The sequence below is a fragment of the Acomys minous genome (genome assembly GCF_964271855.1).
Source record: "Acomys minous genome assembly, chromosome: 4".
In the NCBI taxonomy this organism is placed as follows: domain Eukaryota; kingdom Metazoa; phylum Chordata; class Mammalia; order Rodentia; family Muridae; genus Acomys; species Acomys minous.
Window position 1 is genome coordinate 73248242 of NC_140486.1, and position 27430 is coordinate 73275671.

At 37.8% G+C, this 27430-nt stretch overlaps 1 protein-coding gene across 1 annotated transcript; it reads left to right on the forward strand.

Moving 5' to 3' along the window:
- Positions 1-63: 63 nt before the first annotated feature.
- Positions 64-27323, forward strand: CCDC168 (coiled-coil domain containing 168; the record flags this gene model as incomplete). Its single annotated transcript, XM_084778737.1, has 4 exons — positions 64-294; positions 414-450; positions 714-750; positions 7017-27323. 4 exons carry the CDS (start codon positions 64-66, stop codon positions 27241-27243), a joined length of 20532 nt encoding a protein of 6843 aa, XP_084634863.1. The 3' UTR covers positions 27244-27323.
- Positions 27324-27430: the final 107 nt, after the last annotated feature.

Genomic DNA, 27430 nt, shown 5'->3' on the forward strand with positions numbered 1-27430 from the left:
TGAGATAGATTTATTTAAGAGGCTTCTGAAGTTAATGCCTTCTGAATGAGGCTCCAACCCATTATGGCAAAAATACTTCACTTCTTTAAAAACAAATTGAAGTCTATATTAGATAAAAATGCATTTTTCCCATTATGGGACTTTCTAGACTACTGGATTTTTAACAATGCTTGGATACCAATCCTATTTACAATTTTTCTAGGAGTTGTTTTTGAGTTAATCCTTATAAGAACTTGTGAATTCATTAAGAAGAAGCTTGAGCTATGGGAAAATCGTAGTTTGGGTTCTCAAAAGGTAAGAAATGATTGACCACTCTACTATTTTTCAAAAACACAGATAAGAATAATTGATAAAAAGAAAACACTTCGAATAGGTGGGTTATTTCTCTAACATGTTTATTTTCTCCCTTGAAGCAGAATGAAGATGGTTTCCCAAAAGGCCTGACATTTGGTAAGTATCACACAATTTCGTCTTTTTTGTTTGGTTGGTTGGTTATTGGTTTTGTAGACAGAGTTTCTCTATGTAGTCTTTGCTGTCCTGGAACTCACTCTGTAGACCGAGCTGGCCTCGAACTCATAGGTCTCTGCCTCCCTCACAAGTACTGGGATTAAAGGCATGAGCCACCACAGCCAAATTTATAATTGTATCTTTTAATATTAAACTTATTTAGCCTGAATGTCTTTTCTGACACTGTAACTTTTTGTTCCCTATAGAGAGCTGGTCAATTACCCACACGTCTACAGAAGAAAGGTAAGTGAGATAAAACAGCGTAACTTCTTTACAGTCAATTCAGACCTGTATTTATTTCTGAGTCCAAAAGGAGAATCTTCCCAAAGGTACTGTAAAGTATTATTCACTCCAATATTGTTTTTACATGGGTGCCTTGTTCCAAGCTGTGTTAGATGCTTTTTATCTATTGGTAAAATTGTCTTTTAATGTAGATGAAGTTTACAGAGGGTAACTGACTCAAGGTTAAGATAAAACGTCGTCACTGCTCACAAAAAAGTTGTAACCATGATTTCCTTTTATTTTAAAATTTTGTAATTGTATTCATGTACAGAAAATTTAACAGTGTATATTTAACCCAGTTTAGTGGTGAGTTCTTTAGCCTTTGTCTTTTCCAGCTTGGCATGTGAGCCACAGATTTAGGACCCAGGACACTGCCTCCCCAGTGGCTTTGGATCTCATCATATCTGTCATTGTAATTGGTCCTAATAGCTTCCACCAGCTTAGCCAGAGCACCCTTGTCTTCCATGTTAACCTGTGTGAAGGAAGCAGTGGTGTCAGTTTTCCTATGGACCAGCCGCCTCAGCCTCGCCTTTCCCTTGATGATGCATCTTTCTACGTCTTTGGCAATCACCACCAGTCAGCTTCTTGTTCTCCACCAAGGTGATGACTGTATTGACCCCTGATCGAGGGACAGGTGGCCTCTTAGTTGGAACGTCCCCAAGCAGCTTTCTTCTCAGCACATACCAGTAGCCTCCGCTTCTTCTGCTTTGTCTCTGGCCTGTTCTTGTGGACAAGGTTAAGTAAGCAACTGGGTAGCTGTTTGCTGGTCCTGGGCCTGGGTGCAATGATTAATGGCAAGAAGTACTTTGAGCCACTTATAGAGGATGGCCCTTTACCGCTGCAGCCCAGTGTAGTGGGGCCATTTTTTTTAATTAATTAATTCAGATTACATCTCAATTGTTATACCAATCCTTGTATCCTCTCATTCCTCCCTCCCTCCCTCCCCCTTTTACCCTATTCCTCTCCCCAATGTATGTGACCAAGGGGGACCACCTCCCCCATTATATGGTCATAGACTATCAAGTCTCATCTTGGTAGCCTACCCACCACCGGGAAGCGGTCAAATATGGGGCACCAGAGTTCATGTCCGAGTCTGTCTCTGCTCTCCACTCAACAGTGGAGAATGTCTTGTCCATTGGCTAGATCTGAGAAGGGGTTCAATGTTTACTGCAAGTATTGTCTTTGGTTGGTGCAGTAGTTTGAGCAGAGCTCCTGGGCCCAGATCCGCCTGTCACAATGGTCTTATAGGTTTCTGGGACCCTCTGGATCCTTCTATTTCCCCATTCTCCCATAATTTTCTCACCTAGAGTCCCAATAAGATGTCCTTAAAACTATCACACTCTCCTGGTAAGTCACTTGACATGCCTCTTGGGTTAGTGTTCAATTAGAAGTGAGTATATACCATGTGAGTCTTTCTGCTTCTGTGTTAACTCACTCAGTATGATAATTTCTAGTTCCATCTATTTGCCCACAAATTCTGGGATTTTCTTGTTTTTTATAGCTGAGTAGTATTCCATAGTGTAAATGTACCACAGTTTCTTCATCCCTTCTTCGACTGAGGGACATTTACTTTGCTTCCAGGTTCTGGCTATTATGAATAAGGCAGTTATGACCATGGTTGAGCATATGTCCCTGTTGGTGGTAGAGAATCTTCTGGGTATATTCCAAGGAGTGAAAATGCTGGGTCTTGAGGAAGCCTTATTCCCAGTTTTCTGAGATAGTGCCAGATAGATTTCCAAAGTGGTTGTACAAGTTTGCATTCCTACCAGCAATGATGGAATGTTCTCCTTTCTCCACATCCTCGCCCGTATGTGCTGTCACTTGAGTTTTTGATCTTAGCCATTCTGATGGGTGTAATATGGAATCTCAGACTCATTTTTATTTGCATTTCTCTGATGACTAAAGACATTGAGCATTTCTTTAAGTGTTTCTCAGCCATTCGATATTCCTCTGTTGAGAATTCTGTTTAGTTCTGAGCCCCATTTCTTAATTGGGTTATTGGGTTTGGTGGTTAATTTCTTGATTTCTTTGTATATTTTGAATATTAGACCTTTGTCAGTTGTAGGGTTGGTGAAGATCTTTTCCCATTCTGTGGGCTGTCACTTTATTCTGTTGACTCTTCTGCCTTACAGAAGCTTCTCAGCCTCATGAAGTCCCATTTATTGATTGTGTAGCAGGGCCATTTAATGAAGTGAATGAAATCTCTTTTGGGCTGGATATCCTGCCCGATGCCAAAGTTCTTGGGCCTCTTCTCAAACAAAGGATTGACCACCTTTTGGCCTCCTGTTTCTTCAGGACATCGGGGGTCTGGAGCCACCTTCTTCCGCTAAGCCTTCTTTCCTTTGGGCATCTTGCTGGGCCGGAGGAGAGAAGTAACTGTGATTTCTTATAGTTATGTTTGAAAAAAAAAATCTACTGTGGAAAGAGCCCACAGCGAACCAGGTGCTGTAAAACTGACAGGGTTACTGAAATTCAGAATGTTAAATGTGGCATCTATTGCTTGCTACAAGTGCCTCAGAATGTAATTCAGAATTTGTCAGCTCCCAACTACCTCACTGCCATGGTTTAAACACCGACATTACTGTTATCTTTGTTGCTATCTTAGTTTCAACTAAAATTCATCCTATGATTATTAAATATTAATGCAACGGACTCTACTTGGTGCTTGGATACAAACATTCTGATCTCAAAAAGACATGTAGTTACAAAATAGTTGCTGCTCAGCATACAAGTATTTAGACTATGTCTAAACCAACCTAAGACTTTGAGAGTAATTTAATGATGGAGACATTAGAGCTAGAGTTTCAACTTTTGGTTTGTTTGTTTTTGTTTGGTTTTATGAGACAGGGTTTCTCTGTGTTTAGAATTGGCTGTCCTGGACTTGTTCTGTAGACTAGGCTTGCCTAAATCTCACAGAAATCCTGCCTGTTTCTGCTCTCCTGCATGCTGGCATTACAAGTATATTCCACCATACCCAGCTTGGGATTTCAAATTTTAAAATTACATTTATGTATTGATGTTAGTTTGCTTGGTTGGTGGTGCCTCTGCCTCCCAGGTATCTGCATTAAAGGTATGCGCTACGAAGACTGGCCTTGAGGATTCTTCTGTTTTTCCATGAGATGACTTATTGATTGATTGATTGTGCAGAATAAATCTGGGGATTGATAGTCTAATTTCATTCATATTTCAAATCTACTAAATTTTAAAGTCTAGTTGCTTGTTATCCCACTGGGTCCTAGGAATTATGGCTTTTAAATTGCATGCCATCTTGAGGAACAGGATGAAATATATTATGGTAGTTTGAATAAGAATGGCCTCACGGGCTCAGAGATTTGAACTTTTGGTTCCCAGTTGATGGAATGTTTAGGATGGATCAGGAGGTGTCCTTGTTGGGAGAAGTATGTCACTGGGGATGAGCTTTGAGGTTTAAAAAGCCCATACCAGCCCCAGTCACCATCTCTCTCTCTCTCTGCCAAGAACCTGTGGTTCAAATATAAAAGCTCTCAGCTATTGCTGTGCCTGCCTGCCTGGTGCTGTGTTCCCAACCATGATGATCATGGACTAACCTTCTGAAACGTAAGCAAGCCCCCAATTTGATGATCTCTTGTAAGTTGCCTTGGTTATGGTATCTCCCTTACAGCACTAGAATGGTAACTAAAACAGATGCCTTTCTGCTAGGTCTCTTCTTCAGTGTGTCCATGCTGTATTATCCTACATAACTTAGTGGCCATTTTTGTTTTATATTGACTGTTTCATATTACTGTTCTTGTATTCATGTAACCTCCATTTAACCATGGCTCCAAAGCATGATGATATTGGTGCTGGAAATTCAGACATCAAAAGAGAAGCTGCAAAGAGCTTTATGTGAAAAGTGAAAATAAGATGAGACTTTTTGAGACAAAGAAAGATTATGTAACTTTCATTATGGTGTGTTATAATATTCTGTTATTTGTTGTTTTTAAACCACTACCTAACATAAATCAAACTTCAGGGGACTCAGTAGTGGAGTGCTTATCTCATATGTTCTGGACCTTGGGTTTAATACCTAGCACTGCAAAAATAGTTTACAATTTAAAATTAAACAATATTGTGAATAATAAGAAAAAGCATAGTGTATCCAGTGTTTGGTAACATTTACAGATTCAAGCATTGTTGGGGACGGGGAATGAACCGCTGAGAAGGGAAGCAGTATAACTGAGAAGGGTGGTAAGGAAGTAATTTTGGAAGAGCAGACTTAATAAGGACATTCTCCAGTGAGCATATACTGGGGTGAACCCATCATTTGTGGTTTCAAAGGTGATTATGTTTGGTTTGAGGGTTTTTTATTTGTTTGTTTTTTTGTTTGTTTTTTTGAGACAAGGTCTTGCTATGTAGCCTAGATTGGGCTTGAACTCAGGATTTCCTGTCTCACCTTCCTGAGGTATAGGCTAGTATACCTTGCTAAGGTCTTGCTTTGTTGTTTGGCCTGCTGTTCGACAGACAATTATTTGCTTTAGGACATTGTTCTATGCAGTTATGCTTACTGACAAGCCTAAAATCTGTGTAAGTCTAAATATTACCTTGGCAAATTTTCTTCTTGCTGTGAACAAGTTACTCTATTGCTCTATTTATGCCTAAGGCTGTTTGGATGACTTATCCCAAATTAGGGGAAACAGGTTCCCTTATAATTTACTAGCTCAAATGTTAACCTCATCTCTAAAATACCCTCTCAGAAATATCTATGGTAATACTGGATCATGTATCTGGGCTCCACAGCTCAGCTAAGATGACATATAAATAACCACCATACAAAGCTAATGCTAATGTTGCTGGTCTGAGTGCTTGTTAGACAGAGCAGTCATCTACAATATGTAAGCTCACCTTTTTAACCAGTATTTTTTATTACAACTTATTAACCGAGCATATGTCACTTATAACCTGAGTAACCAAAACAATAGGAAAAGAGGATTAACAAACACAATAACAAAACTGTAAGGATATCAGTTCCGAGGAACGATTCTCCTGGCGTAATCCACAGGATTTCTTCTGCTTGAACCTGGAGTAACCAGAACCCGGAACCTCAGCAGGAGCCAGAACTCCAAAGCCTTCCCTCAAGCGGTTCTCTCTAGGAGTGTCTCTAAGTGGAGTGATGAACAGCCAAAACTATCTGAATTCTCCAACTGCCCCCATCTCCAGTTTTCAGCTCATTTATATATCTCCTCCCAGAGTCTGTCCACGGGATCTTTTCAGTTAGCATCTTTCAAGCTCCCGCATAAGGTGGTTGATCTGCTCGTGGATTAACCTCACCTGTTCTCTCACAAGACCGTTCCGATCCCACACTTGGGATCATAAAAAACAGTTTTATCTCTCCTTCAACAATAGAATACAATTGTAACATCTTTGCTATCTTTTCATTCCTATAAATCATTACTCTGACCCAGAAGTCTGCTAAGAATCATTTTCACCAAATGTAGGTTTTTCTCTTACTCACAATAGCTAACAAGATTAATTATCTGTAGAAAATGACACTTGATATTATGCAGTATTCCATTGTTCTGCCTACTAAATTCCATAACATCGTTCCCTATAAAAAATAGGCAAAGAATAGAAACATATTCTTTATAAAAACATATAATCTACACCCCTTGGCTTTTGCTATTAAAAACACTTAGAGATTCTCTCTTTTTTTCTTTTTGTTGTTGTTATTGTTTGCCTTTGTTTTTAGAGACAGGGTTTCTCTGTGTAGCCCTGGCAGTCCTGGACTTGCTTTGTAGACCAGACTGGCCTCAAACTCACAGAAATCCCCCTGCCTCTGCATCCCTGAGTGCTGAGATTAAGGCTTGTGCTACTGCACCTCGGTGAGATTCACTTACTCTTTTTTGTTTGTTTAGTTGGTTGGTTTTGTTTGTTTGTTTTTTTCAAGACAGATGGTGTCTTGACTGTCCTGGAATCACTTTGAAGACCAGGCTGGCCTCAAACTCAGAGATTCACTTTCTACTGCCCCCCTAGTTCTGGGATTAAGTAAATGTTTTTCTTCATATTAGTAACTGGTTGGTCTACTAAAGGAAATGACTAGTACTAAAAGAACTAAAGTCCCTTGACAATACAGATGGTAGTTTCACCTTTACCTTTGTGTTTATAAACAATCTTGTCTTCATCTATGATAGATTTGCCTTAAGTCTAGAAGGATACCCCATAACAGTTTTATTTTAAGTTACAACTCACAGGCACTGTTTTCTTATTTCCAGAGTTAAAACCTTTTCAGGAAGAATAACAACCACTCAGTCATCCAGTGACTTTGCATTTCAAGGAAGCCGTTCTTGTGAAAGTCATTCATCTTCAGGTGGGACCAGTGCATCTTTGTCAATGTTTCACAGGAAAGTAAAGAAAATTTTCATAAGCCACAGAATAGAATCAGAAAGAGAATATCAAGCAGAACAATTTTCTGTCAAAAATTTATTTTCAATAATGAAAACAAACAGTACAAAAACCACACCTCCTGATGATCTTAGTTTTGAAAACTCTTTTAAATTTACAAGAGATAAGGATCTCGATGTGACACCATGCCCTTCTGTGCATTTACTTCTTTCTAGCAACCAAATTAAACATCTGGAAGAAAATATAAGAAGAAGAACCCCTGTGAACCCCAGAGCTATGCTAGTAAGGAACGGTGATTATCTGCACCACAGATCTCAGGAGCCATTGATTCATAATCAACATCCTAAAGAAATGGTTACTCCTCCTGAAGCACAAGATACTTTCCAGAACCAAAATGTTATTCAGAATGAAATGATTCCTGAACCACAGTTTACTAGCCACACCCAACAATTTATTCACATCCACAAAGAGTCAGTCAGCAACCAGCTTGGATTTGCTCAGTCTCTAGATTTTACGAGAGTGCCATTTTCTAACAGCACACAAGACTCCTTCCAGACCCAAGATATACATCATAAAGAAAAGAGCCAACACTTCATTCACATGCCATGTATTGTTGAAACACAAGACTTAACCAAGGACATCGAATCTGATGGACATTTCAGGGATACCCAATATTCTCTTTATTTTAATGACCCAAACAAGAATAATTATTTAGTCAAAGGGCAAAATAGTGTTTTCCAGAGTGCTGACTTTCTATCTTTAAGTAAAAATTCAATAGCTCTTTCACCTACCATTAAAATGCAGAGAAATAGAAAGATACCAGACAATGAAAGAAAACTAAATCTTATAGTTCCATCTCTGAAAGCAAAGAAAATATCGTATTCACAGGTATTTCCAATCATAGTATGTCACACTTTAGAAAATAAGATTGAATTAAGATGCAAGAAAAAGAAAATTATACATCAAAGGAAAATAATGTCAGATATAGCTTTGCATCTTATTTCTGTATCTAAGCTTATCACTCCCCATGTTAAAAAGTATTTCTTAAGCCATCTACTGAAGGTAACTCCAGACTTAATAAAATATGGACATTTTCTACAGGAGCAAAATAGGTCACCAGATGCAAAGAAAAGCAATTATTCAAGTTCTACTAATAGAGTAAGCTTGGGTGTTATTGAAAACTTAGAACACTCATTCATGGTCAACACTGATGAACTAGAAGCTCCTTGTTCATTACCTGAAACAAATGGAGAAATTAAGGAGTCTGGTGAGGACTCAGTTCAGCAGACATTTGACCTGAACATTTCAAAGCATGAGGGGCTTTCAGAATCTTTGCAGAAAGAGGTTTCATTTCCCAAAATAGAATCGAGCAGAAGAATTAAAATACAGAAGAGAATACAGCATATAGAGAATGTAGATGAGTTAAAAGACAGTACAGCAAACACACAAAGGTGCTTTGCAAAAGAAAAAATGCAGAAAGCCAAAAATGCACTGGAAATCCTTTTCAACTTTTCAGATATCAATTTACTTATTTCCCTGGGATCCCCAAAGCATGAGAAAAATGAGCTGAAAGACGTAAATGTTCAAGTGCTTACAGGAAGCACAAATCTCCAGGAACACAAACCATTAATGACCAATATTACAGGATATGATAAACCAAGTGACAATGAAAAGCTGGAATGTGACACTCAAAGCAATGAAAAAAATAGACATCAACATGAAAGGATGTCAAATACCTCTCAAAAGACCATGCAGGCTACCATTTTGGAACCCTTTGATACAGAATTATGTAGCAGACTAGCATCCAAGGCAGACACAACAATAATAAATTGTAGTCACTCTGCACTAAAGCAAGAGAAACTACTAGGTGAAAAGGAAACAAAGGAAGTAAAGCTAACTGATAACTCCATAGGTAGAAAGCCACAAGAGTATGACAGAGAGAAGGAAAAAAGAGAAACAGCTCCACTACTGGCAGAAGATTTTAGAGCAATTATAGGTCTGAAACAAAAGGAAAAAAGTGCTCAATTTGAAATGAGACAGACCCATTTGGAAAATAGAAGAATTCAAAGCAAAGAAAAAGAAGTACAGTCACAGATTATTTCTACACAGAAGGTATGGAAAACTAGATCATGTCCTCTGATAGGTCTACTGCAGGATGAGAAATTAAAGCAAAGTACAGACAAACCTACAGACAGAGAAGAGATTGCTGGTCCCATATACCCACCTTCACTGCAAGAGAACTTGCCCATTGGTGAGTATTTAATTAAAACGACAGAATGTGGGGTCCCATTTAGTGGAAAGCCCACAAAGACATTGGATGGTCACAGTACAGAAGACAGAGAAGACTTGAAAAGGGACTTATGTGCAGTTGCCACAAGACCTTTCAAAATCAGGAAAAAAACATCAGGAACAAAAAATCCACTGGAGGAGATTAAAATGGTGAAAGAAATGCTTCAAGCAGAACCTTTCAGAGAAGCAGTTAAAGAGGTAGTTGACTCACTGAGGCTGGATTCGTTTTCAGGTGCAAATGTGAAGAACAACACCTCTACAGAAACAGAGCTGCAAGGTTCTGTAGGGTTAGAGTTGTGTCCTCCATCATCAGAAAAGTTAACAGTGGGAGACTTTCTGAGCCAATCAGGAAAGAGTAATGTTCCAATTAGTAGGAAAGATACAAGGGAAACTCATTGTGGTTTTACCAAGAAACCTTTCTTGTGGTCTTTACGTTACTGCATGCCTGTTTTGACTTATTCTAAAAAAAAGAAAGGCAAAACAAAATTCACAAATATAAGAACAGTGAAGCTCAATATGAATAAGGTGAAACCACCAGCTTCAAAAACATTCAGTATCACAGGCAATAAAAAGAAGACAAAATTGGCCATCAAGGCCAAACTTAAAAAGATAAATCAAGCTACAGCATTTTTATCTGAATGTCAAAACACTGTTTGCTTATCTATCCATAGCAGATTGCAGGGAATATTCTGGCATGCTCAACGAAAGCAAAGAGAACTAGCAAAGAAAACATGTGTTGATGATGTCGCTGAAAGTAATGCTTTCTATGATAAAGAGAAAAACCTTCAAGAAGAGAAACAAATCCCTTTGGTACAGGTAGCACTTCAGCATGGCCAATACCTGTGGGCTGAAGCAGATCAAAGCAAGGAAGCTATCTGCAATGAGCCTGACCCATCACCTGTATCTTTACATCAAGAACAACCTGTTAACAGTCAGAGTGTAAAGTGCAAAAAAGATTCTCTGCCAAGCAGTTTGGAGGCCAGCCTACAAATGGATCCCATAATATCTAAAGGATTACAGAAAGCTAGCAAAACAGAAAATGGTATAAACTTCTCTGTGGTTTCTAAAATTTTATCTCCTGAAACAGGGAGCTCTTCACCTGGTGAATTTACAAACGTGACAGATGATGAAAACTCTGAAAAAGAACTAGGTTCATATCCTGTAGAAAAAGACTCAGAGACATCAACAAATCTGCAGGTGACATTCCTGCAGTCTTCTGATTCTGTTACAAAATCCTTCATTTCTAGACTGAAAAGGAAGAAAACAGCACTAAGATCAAAGAAGCAGACACCAGTGAGTCAGAGACAAAGAGCAATGAGGGAAATACCATCACAGACAGTTAACTTCAGATACAGCAAAAATATATGCAACAAAGAAGTGAAAGATTCACAGAAAAAGGGTTACATAGCAGGTATCTGTCTCAATGTCATTCACTCCAAGGTACTTATTTTGCCCAAAAAACACATAAGAAATTCAAAACCATGGACAGATAAACAGAGAATAAGAAGACTTGGTTATATGCAACTAATGCAAGAGAATTCATCAAATGGAAGAAATACACACTGTCCAGGTTCTGCTGATGCAAATAGTTTCTCTAGAATGAAGAAGTATAAAGAGGAAAGAAAAGAGAAACCAGAAAATAGCCCTGGCTATATATTTAATATGTATCAAGAAAAAGACCATAACCTTGTTAGTTCGGACAAACAACTAGACCCACTAGGGAGAACAACCACTCAGGTAAAACAACAAACACCTACAGAAACGATTTCATGTTCCACAACGAGTCCTATCCCAGGTGAATTTCAATCAGAAATTCTAGAGGGCTGTTTCAGCATGTTCCCTCTAAAGTTTGGGGAAGTCAAGGACAATGCATTATCTGGAAGAAAGTGTGATCTATCTAATGAAAGACGACACAAGAAACAGGCTGAAGACAGTGAAAAGGAAGAAAAGGAACTATTAGTCTCATACTCTAATCCAAATCATTGTGGGGAAATTAAATGTGACTTGATCAAAATGAAAGGCATGAATCAAGAGAAAAAAGTTGCAAATGAAACTTTCTCTTTGTCAAATGTTGTGCTGGATGTTAAGATGAACAGCGAAATAGAAACAGGAAGACACCCACCAAAGGAAAAAACACCCCATTCTACACAAATGAAGCCAGAGATAGTGTATCATGAAGAGAAGGTTGCTTCAGATGCCTTCAAAGAAATTTATATTCAGGATAAAGAAGAAAAGGAAAATAATGGTAATGACACACTATTAAAGTCACTTCCACAGAATAGCCAGCATTTTATATTATGTTCACATCAAAGCAGGGATCCAACATCTCAAAAATTAGGAAAACAAGGAAGGAGGAACGTTCTGTTCATTGAGGAACAAGATCTGACACAGAAGAATCAGTCAGCAGATACAACTCAAAGAGAGTATGACATGTATACATCAGGTTCAAAGCTTGTTCCCCTAAAATCACAAGAACCACAAATAGATAAAACTAAGACTGACAGAACAAAATATGACAGCCCAGCTGATGAGATTCATGCACAGGAACTGAATAGTTGGGATAGATTGGAAAAAGAAAGGCTCAAAAATGATCTACAAGTAACCATCCCAGAGACTTTGACTATCTCAACCCCTAATGTACCAAGATCTAAAAGGCAGAGCAGGGTGTCTGTAAGGAAAGCTTTACAAGGTAAAATGTGTTCGATCTGTGTAACTATGAAAGGAAGAAAAGCTTCTGTTTCAAATGTATTGACTGTTCTACAAGGTAGTCATAGAAAAAACCTACTTCTAAAAACCTTGAAATCACAGATTTCTGAATTATTAATAAAGTCTTGTGTCTTACCTGATAATCTTAATGTAATCAAATTGAAAGACCCAACAGCAGAGAAAAATAAAAGATTGTTAACCCAGGAATTGGAAGCACCAGTGTCTTTGGCTTTCTCTACATCTATATCTAAAGAGAGAGAGAATTTAAAACTCATGGAAAATGGAGGTGAAATGAGTACTAACTATCTTACTGTTAAAGCAAGTAAGTCAGCAATCTGTCAGACACTTATTACCTTAGGTGTTGGATCACCAAAGCAAAGTAAAGCCTTGTCAGGTTCATCCTTAAATGCCACCTTCTTTTCTCATATGCCCGTGTCTCTTGATGTTAACACAAGTAATAGAATAAAAGATAAAGATACAATGTGCACAATGGAATTTAGTAGTGAGCTTTATGGCCAGTCAGTCCATGAAGAAAGAGCTTGCAGTACACACTACGCCAACAAGGACACTACGTCAAATGGCACCAAACACGTAAAAGATCAAGGTGATGAAGAGGACTCATTGACTTCCCAAGATTTCAGTTTTAGTTCCCAGAACAAAGCAAGGCCTAATTCTGTGCAATCTGTTTTACAACTAACTAATTCAGCAACACGTCCAGAATTAGAGAGAGCTCTATATCATGAGCAAGCACAGCTAGTCAATATGAATAACCTTCAAAGCAGCATGGTAGGTGTAATGTCTCCACTTCTACATACAGAGGAATCTCAGACTGGCCACATACCATATAACAACACCTGGGATGGAAATTCCAGGAGAAAATGTGACTATTATGTTTCTGAACAAAAAGCATGGACTAAAAAGAACTTTACAGCTCTGGAACCTTCACAAGAACCCAGCCCTATGTCATCTGAATACAAATGTGATAGCTGCACATTAAAGTTTCTAAGCAAAAGAGATGTGAGTCCCAGGGCAAGACAAGCTTCAAACTTGCTTAAAATTTCAAGACATTACACAGGAGTGCACAGGAAGAAAAGGCACTATAATAATAAGCACCAGTTGAGAAAGGTGGAATGTGTGAAAGAGGAACCGCTTCATGCTGCTGGAGATACTGTGAATTGTCCACTCAAGTTCATGGTTGATGAACCATCACTTGATACAGCAGCAAGGGCTGATTTTTATAGCAGAATGCCTGAAAAATCTTTGGCAGAGGGAAAGGCAGAGTTACAAGCAAACTTAGCCACAACTTTCATAGAACCTTACAATTTTTTCATACCCTTTTTGTTAGACTTTAAAAGGCAAGTAAACACAGTAAAATTGTCAGAAAATGGAATCATGTTGAATCAGAAAAAGAAGCCACCAATTTCAAAGATAATTAAAACAAATGGATACTTTACCACAAACCGTAAGAAATTTAAATTAAGAGCGAAAATGAAAGCCATATGGCTCAGTGAAAAAAATGATATACTTCAAAGCACTATTCATTTCATATCAACTACCTCTAATGGGAAAAATAAATTCAAATCAGAGGTAGATTTGGGAATATCAAAGTTTACCCAAACACAGCCAACACATGGGGAGTCACCAGGTGAAGGCATACCAGAGTTAACAAAGATGGCTGACAAAGGTGGTTCCAACTTGTTAAAGGGAGCTAAATTACATGCTGAGCAACTTAGGGGAGAGAAGCAAGAACTGCTAATAGAGTCTGTTCCATTTTATACAAACAACTTATCAGTAAATGCACATTTCATAAAGAAACCTAGATTTGGGGAGTCAGAGGAAATGCCTTTACGAGAATATTTCCCTAAAAGAAATCAAATGTTTGAGAGCAATCCAGAAGCTAATGTCAAAATACAAAAAAACATGCAAGTAAGCCAGGGGAATGTATTCTCAAATGTGGAGAAATCACACAATTGTTTAGAAATCAGTGAGCCAGCCAATAATACTACCAAACATGGTGAAAAGGAAACTGGTCAGTCATCAGTTATAAAAGAAAAGTGTCCATTTTATTTGCCAGCAATAGTCACTTCCATTGCCAGGCATTTAGTTGCTTCCACAGAAGTACCTCACCTGTCAGCTCAGAAAGGTGCTTCACAGCTGCTGGAGTCAACAAAGTCACAGTCACCTCATGATGGAGGCCAGGCTACTGTAAACATAACTGAGACACACAACTTTAGAACCCGAGAGATAAAAGATAATGATCAGGTAAATACAGATACAAAATCCATGTACACATGTACACCAACCCAAGGAAATTGTCTTTTGCAAAAGGACAAAGAAAAAGTGAAAAGGAATGTCCAGCCATTCAGAACAAATCAAAATAGACAACTTGATCCTTTGAATCCAGAAGTATTTTCAGCTAACACAGTGCACCACAAGGACATCATGCTTCAGAAAAAAGCTATTTATTTAATAGATCAAGAAGGAAATACAAAAGTTGGAGAAGACTTTAGTCAAGAGGTTGTTCTTTCTTCTAATGTACATACTCTTCAAACTGAAAGGCAGAACAATGAATTTAAAACAGGTTGGAAAACAAAGTCCAAGTCTTTTGCCCTGGCAGAGAAACATGAAAAGCCTGCTATCTCAAGACCATTATGGAGTTCTTATGCCAGTGACCCTACCTATCCTGAAACTGTAAGACAGAAAGATAAGGCAAAAATACCAAATGTGAAAAGTGCTATGTGTACCAAACAAATAAAGCTGAAGGCAAAGAAAATACCAGTTTCTCTACTTCTTGGACATGGGGACAGAAGCAATGAGAGAAAACTGAGACACAGTCTGCAGCACCAGAACAAATTGGAGCTGAGAAGAAATGTACAAAACCAAGTGATAGAAGCTAATTTTGACTTAGGGTGCTTTACATCCCCAGTTCAAAAGCTTACCAGAGTAAAACTGGAGAGAGGCAAGATGAAAGAGAAAGAAAACACTCTTCCCCAGATAGTTCTGGAGAAACCATCTAGCCAAAAGCAAGCTGCACGGTCAGGATGCAATGATGTACCTAGAGAGCTAGAAGAAAATATTAAAGGAGCGCATGAACACCGCACTTTCAAGGACCTACACCAGCAATTTATGCAACAATGCAAACTAGAAGATTTACAAAGAAAGATGTACTCTGAGTCAACATCTCAGAAAGATGAAACCAATAACCTTGGGCTAGATACCTCAAGAATTAAAGGAGGAACAAATGTCTACCATGACCCACAAGACATCAAACCATTAGGTCGACAGAAGATAAAGGGACTGCAAGTAATGGATAAACCATTAGATTCAAAGGAATCATTGCTTATTCCTGGGCTTACAGTTCAGCAACAAAGTCTTTTCACAGATTCTCTCCTGGGGTCTATTTCCTCTCCTGCAACACATCAGTCCCATACTGAAGATTCAAAAGAAGACATGAAAACATGTGAGAAAAATGTGAAGAATTCAACTCAACAGCTGAAGAAACTCTCAAATAAAGAATATATTTCAGAAATGGGTTACATACCAAGAAGTATTGAAAAACTACTCTTGCTTATTAAGGAACAGGAAAAGAGAAGGAAAAAAAGTGGAGGGGGTAAAAAAATTGAAATAACAGAAGACGTAAAAATGAGAGCACAATTTAGCAACACAATAAAGAAGAACGGTATGTTTAGGCAAAGATATGGGACCGAGCCAAAAAGTATGGCCACATTGTGGAGACAGCAAAAGTGTGTACAAGGGATCAGTCTAGACTACATTTATACATATAAGCTTATAAACAAAAGAACATCTTTCACACAAAGTGTCCTGTATCACAAAAGAATGAAAATGAAGGTGAGGAAGACAACTTCTGGAAGGTTGCTTAACATTACTGTGTCTATAACTCATAGCTACAGAAAGGAGCTAAGATATAGCATTAAGACACAGAAGGAGCTGCTTCAAGGGAAAACTGTGGAAAATTTACGTTGGAAGGGTTTTTGTGCTTCTGGCTATATTTCAGCTAATGTAAAAAACTTTATGGAAGTAAACGAGAAGAAAGACACACCACAAAGTCCATATACTCCTCCACAGATAAGTATGAAGAAAATGAATGAAACTAAAATGTTATCTGTGCCGCCTCTTGATAATTCAATATCAAGCACTATCAGAAAATCAACACAACATACTATAAAGCAAAAAGAACATCAAATTGTTTTACTAGATATTATCTCACAAAATAAAGATCAGTTAATGACTGACCAGTGGGTGGAGGATATGAGATATATCAATGTCCATGGCCATTTGGAAAAAGAAGCATACCGTGTCATCTTTCCAGACACTGGAGAAACTGATTACAGTAGGATTGAGGCCCAAAGGCACAGAGCAGGTACAGAATTTGAATTCTCTACTGCACAAAGAATAAAACAAAGAGTTGTTAAAGACTCCATCAAACATGCATTTTCAGTTCCACTCAGAAGAGGAGGATCCATGAAGATGAATACTTCGAGTTCCAAAGGACATGGTATATACTTCATGGAGCTGGATACTTTCCAGAAAAAGACATTCAAGATGCGAGAACTTCTTAAACAAGAAAGTACTTCCGGGGTAAGCTTGGGACCTGTTGTTTGCTCAGTTAGGGAGTCCTTTGACTTGGAAAGTACTAAGGTATCTAAGGAAGTGGGAATGCATCATAGCATAAAAAATATTTCCCATCTGTCTGGAAGAGAAGGATTACGGAAAACTGACACAGAACTAGATTCCAAAGCACAGGCATTTCTTTGCACAGATCTACATGACCGCCACAAGACAGGTACAGCTCAGAAAGACTATACAAAGTCAGGTCACAGGGCTAGAATTGGTCTGAATTCTGTACTTTGCCACAAGAGGGCTCCTCTCCACTTCACACCAGGCTTGAGGACAGTGAGAAAAGACAGTGGTTACAATGATGTAGGTGCCAAAATGGATCTCAAGGGAGAAGAGGCAAAGCCATCTGACAGTCAATTAAAATTAAATAAGAAGAAAGTGGACATTTCTAAAAACTTGAGGGCAAAACAAGTGGCCATTTTCACTCAGAATAAAGAAAAAATTCTGGATTTTTTTTTATTTTGTGTATTACAACAACTTCAGGCTGAAAATACACAGAAACAAATCTCTGCCAAAGCAGCTCTAAATTCAGAAGTTATTAACACAGAGATAGAAAAAGCTTCAAGTGAAGTTAACATTCTAAGAAATCAATCTCCACATTCAGAAGGAGTTAACCTGCATGCTAAAGGAGGAACAGATTGCCAAGAGAGTGCATGGGAGGCTTTCCCAGTGTCTAACACTCACCCTTTGGTGGATACACATAGGATTACATCACTGCAGGTAAAGAAAGCTTTAAAAGCAGTAGATAATCACACTTTAAATACAGAAAATAGAGAATGGAAAAAAAGGATAAAAGAACAAAACCAGCACCAACTGCCATTTCCCCCCAAGAATTTGGAGGACCATTTATTTTGCTCCCAAAACTATTCTTGTGTCCAGCCACAACTAGAGCCTCAGACAAAGGAAGCATTGTCAAAGATAGGCAACGTGTCAAACATGACAACGGGAATAGACTTGTCATCTAAAGAGCAACAAAGTATTGGGTATGAAGGTAGACGAGGGTGGATTTTCCCCTCAGTTATTCCAGAGCAAACAAAAGAACAAGATACTGTATTGCCTTCAGAGTCAGGCAATAAAACTATAAAACGCCCACGCCTTTTGATGTCTAAAAGAAAGCAGTCATCTGATGGAGTACAGATAAGTAGGCCAGTGTCAAATGATAGTTCCTCTATGCTAAGAGCTCTGAAAAAGGAACTGTCAAATAAAGCAAGTGAAAAGAAGCAAGAGGTGATGTTTCTACTTAAGGTGTTCTTACAGTATCCTTCGTTATACATGCAATATTTGCATGAAAATGAAAACCAGAATGATAACACAGAACATAGAGGTATGAAAGACACAATATACCCTAAAAGACAATGCCTAAACTTGAAGAAATTGGAACTTCCACCTAGTAGGTCCACTTACTGTAACCCAAGCAATAAAGTAAAACCACAGTATTACAAAAAAGAGAAAATGGTATGTATGAAACAAAGAAAGGATAAACCAGGTTCAGCTGCAGTCAAAGCATGTGACCCCATCCCTTTACCTCACTTCAAATTGGATAAAGAAAAAATTGATGTGCTTATCTCACGTAACGTAAAGCAAGAGAAAGATAAATCAAGAAAAGAGAAAAATGGCATAAAAGAAATGAAGATGAAGGGAATAATAGACTCTAATATTACTTTAAAGATAGAGGAATCATCATTGCCTTATCCATCCCATGGAAAGAGATTAACTTTACTGTATGACACTACAAAACAACAAGGCAGGGTACAAGAAGAACTAAGTAAATCAGACATGAAACCAACAAAATCTTTTATTTCATTACCTTCTATATCGCATACTAGCTTAAATTCAAGATTAAAAGTAGGAACCGATAAGTCAAGACCACTAAAGAGCTGCCTTCCACCACTAAATCCCCTACTCTCACTGAAAGGCAGAAAAGTACCATTTTCAGGGGCATTTAATAGAGAAAATTTAAGCAATTTAGTAGAATTAAAATGTCTTCCACAAAGGAAAGAATATAGGAATAATATACTAGACTTGAAAGATATAATAGGCCTCATATATATCACTCAAAAGAGGAAGAGACCATCTTTTAAATACATGTTACACGGAAAGGAACCATGGTGGAACAATAAAATACAAAAAAATATTCAGGGCAACAAAACTAATCTAAATATAGTTCAGAATAAACCTCGGGATTCAGCTCCTTCCTCCCCTTTTCAGGAATGGGATCCTAAAATAATGGAGGCCTACTTACAAGGAATAACAAAGTTCTGCCTTAGCTCTCCAGCAGAGTTAGAATTCCCATGTACAATCGGAATGTACGGGGAAGCAACTGATGGTATTCTAAGCAGTATTGGAAAAGCAAAACATATACCACTGAAAGACAGATTACAGATAGCTTCCAAGGAAGTGGTGCATTCCACGAGACTCTCTTTGAGACAGAAACAGTCTTCAGCATCACAGGAGTTACTATTTAATGCTGAAGAAAAGGTAAAAAAGATACAGGGAGATAAACAAATTAAAAATTGGAACAAGCCTTCCATATCTTCTCCTTCTTACTCTGAAATGCACAAAAGAATAAATGGAGAGGAAACTCTGCAAATAAGAACCCAATCTTTTAGTCATCACTCAAAGCTCCAAGAACCATCAGGTATAGGAGAAATAATTTATAAAAAGTCTACCTTTGAACCTGTCTTGAACAGTGTAAAACATTCCATACAATATGCAGTCCAGAAAGAAGAGGAGAGTACAAAAACAGAAAAATACACACATCTGAAAGAAAACTCAAAACGAGGGAAATTCTGTCAAGGTAATAAAGATAAAAAGAACTTGGATCTGGAGGAGATGGAGCAGGGAGAAGGAGGCAGAGATGGTCAAGGGCAAGAGAAAAGATATCCAGATGATGCAGAGAAAAATAAATGGAACCATAAATCTGACACTCAAGGGAACATGAAGCACAACAGTATAGAGCCAAGGAAAGTAGACCAAGAAGGGAGAAGCAAAGAGAAAGTAGCTCCTGAATATCTTCCTTTAAAGTCTTCCCATGAATTAGATATCCGAATAAAAAGAAAAGAAGGCACTCAAGAAATCATACAATTAGTACATTCACAAAAACAACAAATTGAGAAGTTTGGACTTACAAAGTCAACTGAGGATGATGTTAAGTCAAGTGTAAAAACAGGGAAACAGTGTGAGTCACAGACATGGATGGGTAGAAAAAAAATTATGGATACAAAAGATGTAATGCATCCCAAAGACACAGGTTCCAACAAAAATCAGTTACCACTTTCACATGTATGCAGTATCACTGAGCATTATGGCCCAAACACAACAGATGAACAGACAAATGTACATGAAAACTTGAGACATGTACAGGAAAGAAAACGCAAACTAGGTGAAAGTTTGACCATTGCATCTTTACTTTACAGTAAGCTAGACACAAAAATCAAAGCCAAGGAAGCAACATGGATAGAAACAGGATCCTTCTCTCCATACTCAGAGAGTGTGGTATCTTCAGATGTAGAAAAATTAAATTGTGCATCATTTTCTTTTAATAATATCATAAATGATTCCAAAAAATCTAGATGCATGTTATATAAAGAAGATGGAGTGAATACCTTTGAGAGAATCATAAAAAATCCCAAAGCCAAACATGTGAACATAAAGAAATCATCCCTTTCATGTGAACCCAAAATAAAGAGATTTAAAGTGAATCTTGAAGAACAAAATAAAATGAAGCAAGAAGGCAGTAAGGAAAAAGTGATGCTTCGGAGAGAAACATATCCTGTCATCATATCTTCAGATATTTCTAAATTAGGCATAACAAAGGAAGTAGAAACAGAAATAATGCAAAGTCATGTGCCATATACTGCGCTACAAAAAACATTGCCTATAGGGCAAGTAGGATCAACAAAGGCCATTGATAACCATTCAAAAAAAAGAAAACTACATTCAACATGGGAAGAAGAGGAAGTACAAATCTCAGCCATTGATAGTTTGACACACTCCAGTGGCCCAATTTTCAAGACAAAGATATTTGCATCTCCTCATATGTCCAGTGTCAGTGAATACAGTGCCCTGAGCAAGAAAAAGACTCATAGGTGGAGTCATCATGAAAAAACAAGGCATAAACAGAAAAAGGCAAGACACCGTAATGTGATTACAACAAAAAATGATGTTTCTGCACCATTGCCTTTAGGGCAAGTAGCACCCACAAAGCAAATCACTAAATGTGCAAAAAAGAGAAAACAGTATCCAGTGCAAGAAGACGAAGAAACTTCAGCCATAGATGGTTCGACATACTCCAGTGACATAGTTTCAAGAGCAAAGATATCTAGACCTTCTCATGTGTTTAGTGTCAATGAGCACAATATTTCAAGGAAGAGGAAGACTCCCCAGAGGAACAATGAAGAAAAGATAGGACAGAAACAGAAAAAGGCAAGACAGTCTAAAATGTTTGCAACAAACAATGATACTTGCATGCCTTCTGTAGCTCACAATGGACTGTCTCCTCTACAGGATGAGTTTTTTATGACAACATGTACAGGAGAACTCATACATGCAGGTTCAAATGAAGGCATTATGCTACCTAATGTAATTCAAGCCAACCAACAAGAGTTATATAAAGAGGCAAAGGGCAGTGTAACAGGTGGCAAAGACAGAATAACTCTGAGAGCAAGAATATCCAAACCTGCACATTTGAATGATGGAATTATAACACCTTTTAATATTAAAGAGCAAAGAAAAGATGTTGAGCAAGGCAAAAGTGAACAAATGGTGGTTCTAAAGGAAACTGTTTTCTTGCCTTCTCCATCTTTCCTGAAGTCAGACACTGGAGTGAGTAAAGAGAAAGATATACTAGGAGAAATGAGAGACAAAATGATGCCCAAATCAGTAGATGAAAAGGTAAAGAAATTACCACCATCACATACACTCACTATCAAAGAGCTGCAGAGGAAAACCCAGGAAGAAAAACTTATGGGTCTGACAAATACAATTATAGAATTGTCTGTATCACAATTGCAACACAAGAAATTTTCAGGTGCACAGATGGCTGATAGAGAAGTTTGCAGTGAGACAAAATTACTGAAAGAACATGTGCCACAGAAAGAAAACTTAGGTAAAGAGAAGCATGTGGGTGTAAACCGTATAGTGCATCCCAAGAATATATATTTGATGACAAAAAAATCGTCTACTTTATCTATGAAGAATTTAAGTGCCCTTCAGTGGAAAACTAGAGAGCAAGGGGGGAAGGTGAAAGAAGATGGAAGTGAGCTAGGTGTAGCATTACCTAAGAAATTAACTAAGATAACCACTGCTATGTCTTCCCAACCTATCCTTACTGTGAATACTGGGATCGAGGAAGTATGTGCGCCAATGTTAACAGGATCCTCTGCTTCCATGGGACACTTACAGAAGTCAACTGATTCTGAAGGAGGTATTTACATACAGTCAATTACCAGAGATACTTCAGTTAATCTGCAAAATGAAAAACAACATATGTCAGAAGAAAAAGAAGCTGGAACGCAAATAACAAAAATCCTAACGACTCACAAGTACCAAGAAACAAAGGTGCAGAAACTTAAAGATGAACAATGCTTGGTTTTGACTAAATCTCTTTCATTACCAGATCTGACTCATCCCAAATTGTATGAGAAAAAAGAATTCACAGAAGGAAGATGTAGAAATGATGCTTTGCAGAGAATATCAGCTGAAGAAGAAACTGTACCTAAAGAGGCCATTGTCAGTGATACCATGAGAGATGTTATAAAACAACATATGTCTCAGAGAGACAAGACATATAGAAAAGAGATAATAGATAGGAGAGGCACAGATATAACTTTGAAATCACGAAAATCACCTCTGTCCCAGAAGCTCCACAGAACAGAACTACATATACATATTAAAGCACCCAAACCAAAGAAACATGATGACAACAAAAGTGAGCCTCAAATTTTAACAAATATGTATACTCCTCAGCCTTCTCCAACCAATGTTACCACGTGTAAGTCTGTACAAGTAGATGAAGAAAGACTAGAGAGTAAACCATCTTCCCTACTCCCACAAATGATTCCAACAGAATCAGATGCAGAAAAAATGACAGACAAAGACGACATGTGTGGTCATGTCAGAAAAGGAAAACGATATACAAAACAGGTAGAAAAAACAGTAGACTTGACAACTGAGGTGCATTGCAAAGGGGAAAAGGCCTCACAAAATTTACATCTTCTTAATATAAAGGAGCTTGTCCTGAATATGAAGGTTCTGGAGGAAAAAGTATACAAAGATAAAAGTGAACTGTCTGTGGCCACAACACAGACTTTCATGTCCATACCATCAATAGCTTCTAGATATTTACAGGAAAAAACACAGAAAGGCACAGCAGAATGTAGTGAATTTTCTTTTTCACAAGAAAATTTCCAGGAACCAGTATATGCTCAGGAAACAGCAACCAGAGAGCCTGCTGAGGCTGATAGTAACTGTATTGTTAAAGCAATAGAACATGATGTCCTACTGAAACAAGCCAAACCACAGAAGTCAAAGTGCATGACCACTGCCCAACAAATAAGTGAACATCCACAAGTAGAATCAGAATGCAAGTCAGCTTTCCCAAATCATAAAATTGATCTCACAAGATTAGGTACCATAAAAAGGGAAAAAATGTTGGACATGTCCATCAAAGGGCAAAAAGTTCAGCCAGAAAAATGTGAGAAAGAACCTTTAGCAAAAATTGGAGATTGGAAGAAGAAAAGTGAAATCAAAGATAATTTAAGTAATAAAGCAAAACCCAAGTTTTCAGTTTCTCTACCAAAGAAATCACTCAAGAATACATTGATCACACATGACACCCTTGTATATTCAAAAAGATCTGTGACAGAGAGAGAACAGGAAATTGGTTCAGGCAAGTCTGATAAGCCAAAGAAAGATAGACAGATTAATTCTAAGACAAGCAAAATGCTAACTTTAGAAAATGTATCACTTGACAAACTAAGCATTGTACATTTGAGTAATTCTCAATATAAGAAAGAACAAAATGTGATCATGAAAGAGCAAGTCATGTTTCCATCTGAAAATAGACAGCAGATAAAGCCAAAATCCTTTCCTTTTCTTAATGTTCTAGTTAACAGCAGAAATCAGAGGACACCTTTACAAACAGATGTGAACAAGAAACCTGTAGTCAATATCAGTTCACAAATAGAGTCAGGGGTACACATGAGTACTACAGAGTTTAATGCCACAGGAAGGAAAGGCCTTTCACCATTTGCTCCAGAACAAAAACAGCATGATCTAGCATTGTCTCAGAAGTTGCATGACATTCTACTGAAATCTAGACATCTGGAAGAAAAGAATGAAACTAACATAATTTCCAATATAAAATTGATACATAAAAAACAAGTAATGAACAATAGTACTGTGAGCCAGAGAGAAGGGAAGTTAAAAACAGATAGAAGCAGAGGTATAGACCTAGAAGATGACAAAAGAGAAGCGCAGAAGAGCTATACTGTCAATCTGAAAAAGCATAACTTTCAAGGACAAAAATTGCTTCAAACAAACATTCTTGATTCATTGTATGCCTATATTCCTATTTATCCTAAAAGTCAGGAAAGTGGATTCATAGTAACAAACCTGAAAACCAAACAATCAACTATGAGAATCCCAGAGCACCCCATTACAAAGATACTTAGTATCATAGGATGTGGTAGTTCAACCAGTGAGAACAAATTAGAACATGGCATCAACAAACCAAAAACCATGGCTCCAAGTAGTAAAGATGTCTCCCCAGAAGTCATTATCAGAAGTATTTATGTTTCCACGATGAGCCCACCTCACAGTGAAGGAACAGTTAAATCAAAAACAAACCCAAGTAGGGAAAAGGGAATCTGTCATTCTAAATTCCAAGAGAAGTTACCAGATGCTAGAAAAACTAAAGACATCATAACAATTGTAAAAGAACTAAATTTTCCAATCCCATTGCTGCAGGAATCTCAGCCCTTTGTGGTGAATGACCTAGAAATGCAGAAACTTCCTGATGGGGAGCCAGAAGTAAACCTTGAATGTGAAATAGAAAAGAACTTATGTATACAAACAAGAGAAGAGGTTGATTCAGGGAATGATGACTTAAAGGTCATACATGAACTTGACATGAATACCACTGAGAAAGAAGAAATACGAAAAGACACTCTAATGCCCCCAGAGTACCTATGTAAATTTGAAGATCTAAAGGACACTATAGAAACTCATTTGAGAGGAGCTGTGAGTACAAGTGTTTCATCTCCAAGTCTACAGCCACTGTCTGGGACCTCACTATTTGATAATATGGGAGAGTGTCCCTTGCTTTCCAAGACAGAGGAAGCTGCTTCAGTAACTATGCCCACAACACTTCAAGATAAAGACAATGAAAACACATCACTTGCAGAAAATTTGTTTCCCATTTATAAAGCACTTAAACGTATTTTTGAAGATCCTGTTGAAAATAAGATCCCAAACCAAGTTCTTTCTGAAATACAGGAGCAAGTAGGAACCTACAAGTCTGATGATGCAAAGGTATCTCCTTTGCTGGAGAGTCCAAACACATCATCAAAAATACATGCCACATTGATACACACACCTCTTTTAAAACAGCTAACTCCAGAATTAAAAAATAAACTTTCTATGCATTTAATTTCTAAAGCACTTGAGATAAAACTTGATCAGAAACCAGAGATAGTGAACACATCCTTTCAGAACTATAACTCTCACCCCCAAAGGGCTATTTCAGAAGATTCCAATTGCAGGCTAAACGAAAAAAAAATGGATTTTAGTTCCCCAAAAGTTGATACTATACATACTAAATTAAAAAACAGTTACCAAGGAGATTTTCCTCTTCTCAACTTGGTGAAGACATCAACAACTAATGTTTCAAGTAGCAGCAAGATGGTCATGACAGAACCAAGGGGCATCAAAAAGCAAGAAACCATAACTTCATTAGCAACTTTGAATAATCTCCCGTTGAGTCACATTCTTCACAAGTTGTCAGAGAAAGAAAAGGATGGCCTTCTTGTGCATCTTTGTACAAAAAGACTGGAGATACAAACAATGGGCCTTCCCAGAATTGCAGAACAATCTTATTTAAGGGCCTATGCCCAGGAAAAATCAAAACCCGTATTTAAGTGTATCCATTCTGCCCCACAAGGACCAAAACGAACAAACAGAGTTTTAGTACTCTTTGATGAAAAATCCTTTTCTGACATTGACTGTGATTTGCAATACAAATACCTCCACTCACTCCCTAAACCTTCTTTCACTGTGGTCTCTAAGCCAAATGCACTTACCAAACACACTTCCAGGTTAAGCACTGGTTCCAGCTCAAAACGTATAAAAGTTGAAGCTAGTAAGGAAAGTACTACCCTTTCCTTTGACAAAGAACTTGTTTCTTTCCCAAAGAAAAATACACAAGAAAGCTCATTACCCTCCAGAAAATTCCAGGAGCCTGTTAATGTACATGCCTTTTACTCTGGTCTACAAGGTACAGAACAGAATGATAGAATTCTTTCGGATTTAAACGTACAGATAACACCAGGAACTGATGAGCAAAGTTATATATGGTTACAAGAAACCAATTCGTACAAACATTCTGTTTCAGGAACTCAGCAAAATACTGCTGATTTAGCTGATTCACATTCATCTTCAGATGATTGGACTGATGTCCCTCTAAACACTGAGACTTCAACTGAAGTGGAATGTCCAGCTCCTGAAGAAACTGACAGCGAGGATTGTGTATTTTTAGAGAGTAATTTCTATTTATCTCACGATGTTGCATTTGAGGAACCCAAAGACATATTGGAATATATCCACAAGGCCAATAGGAGGAAATGTAGGTCAAACTCCAAAATGCAGCCTTCTGACTCATGGTCTCACAGTTCATCCAATAGTATTGAAATTGAGTCTACATCATCTTCCAAAATGTTCAATGAAGAGAAGCATTGGACTATGACCAGGTGGAGCAGAACAAGCTACTCTTTAACCTCTTCAACAACAGAATCAAAAAATAAATTGAATCTCAGAAAAAAACATGACAAGTCTCACATGTACCCACAACCCAAAGAAAGAAGGGAGGTTAAATCTTATTTATGGAGACAGTCCAATGTCTACTGGGATTCAGATTGCAGTCACTCACATGGAGAGGAGAAACTATCATGGAAGAAGAGACTATATTATTATAAATCAAAAGAGCCAAACCCACAAGAGCCAAATGCTCATTGGCAGAATATCAAATTCTATTCAGAAAGAAGGGATAACCAGCCTTTTTTTTATGCTTGTGTACCAGCAGATTCAATGGATATTATCCCCCAAACCATTCGCTGGGTTATTCCCCAAAAAATCTTACAGAGGAGAAAGTTTAAAATTCCTCAAGTGGCAAAGATTTCAAATTCTTGGAATCTATGGAATTCATCCAAAAAGGTTTTGGGATCACTTGCAGCCTTTAGTAAAATCTGATATGGTTGATATCAATTGCACATGGATTCTCTTGAATTGAAAAACTGCTTGCTACTGTGATATTCTATGAGAATAAAATAGTAGACCAGCCATGTTTTCTTGAGCAATGGTATGTCCTTACTCGGCTCATGTGTTTCATGTCTTGGTAGATACATGCAGTTGTTCTTGGAGGCTAGGGGCAGGGCAT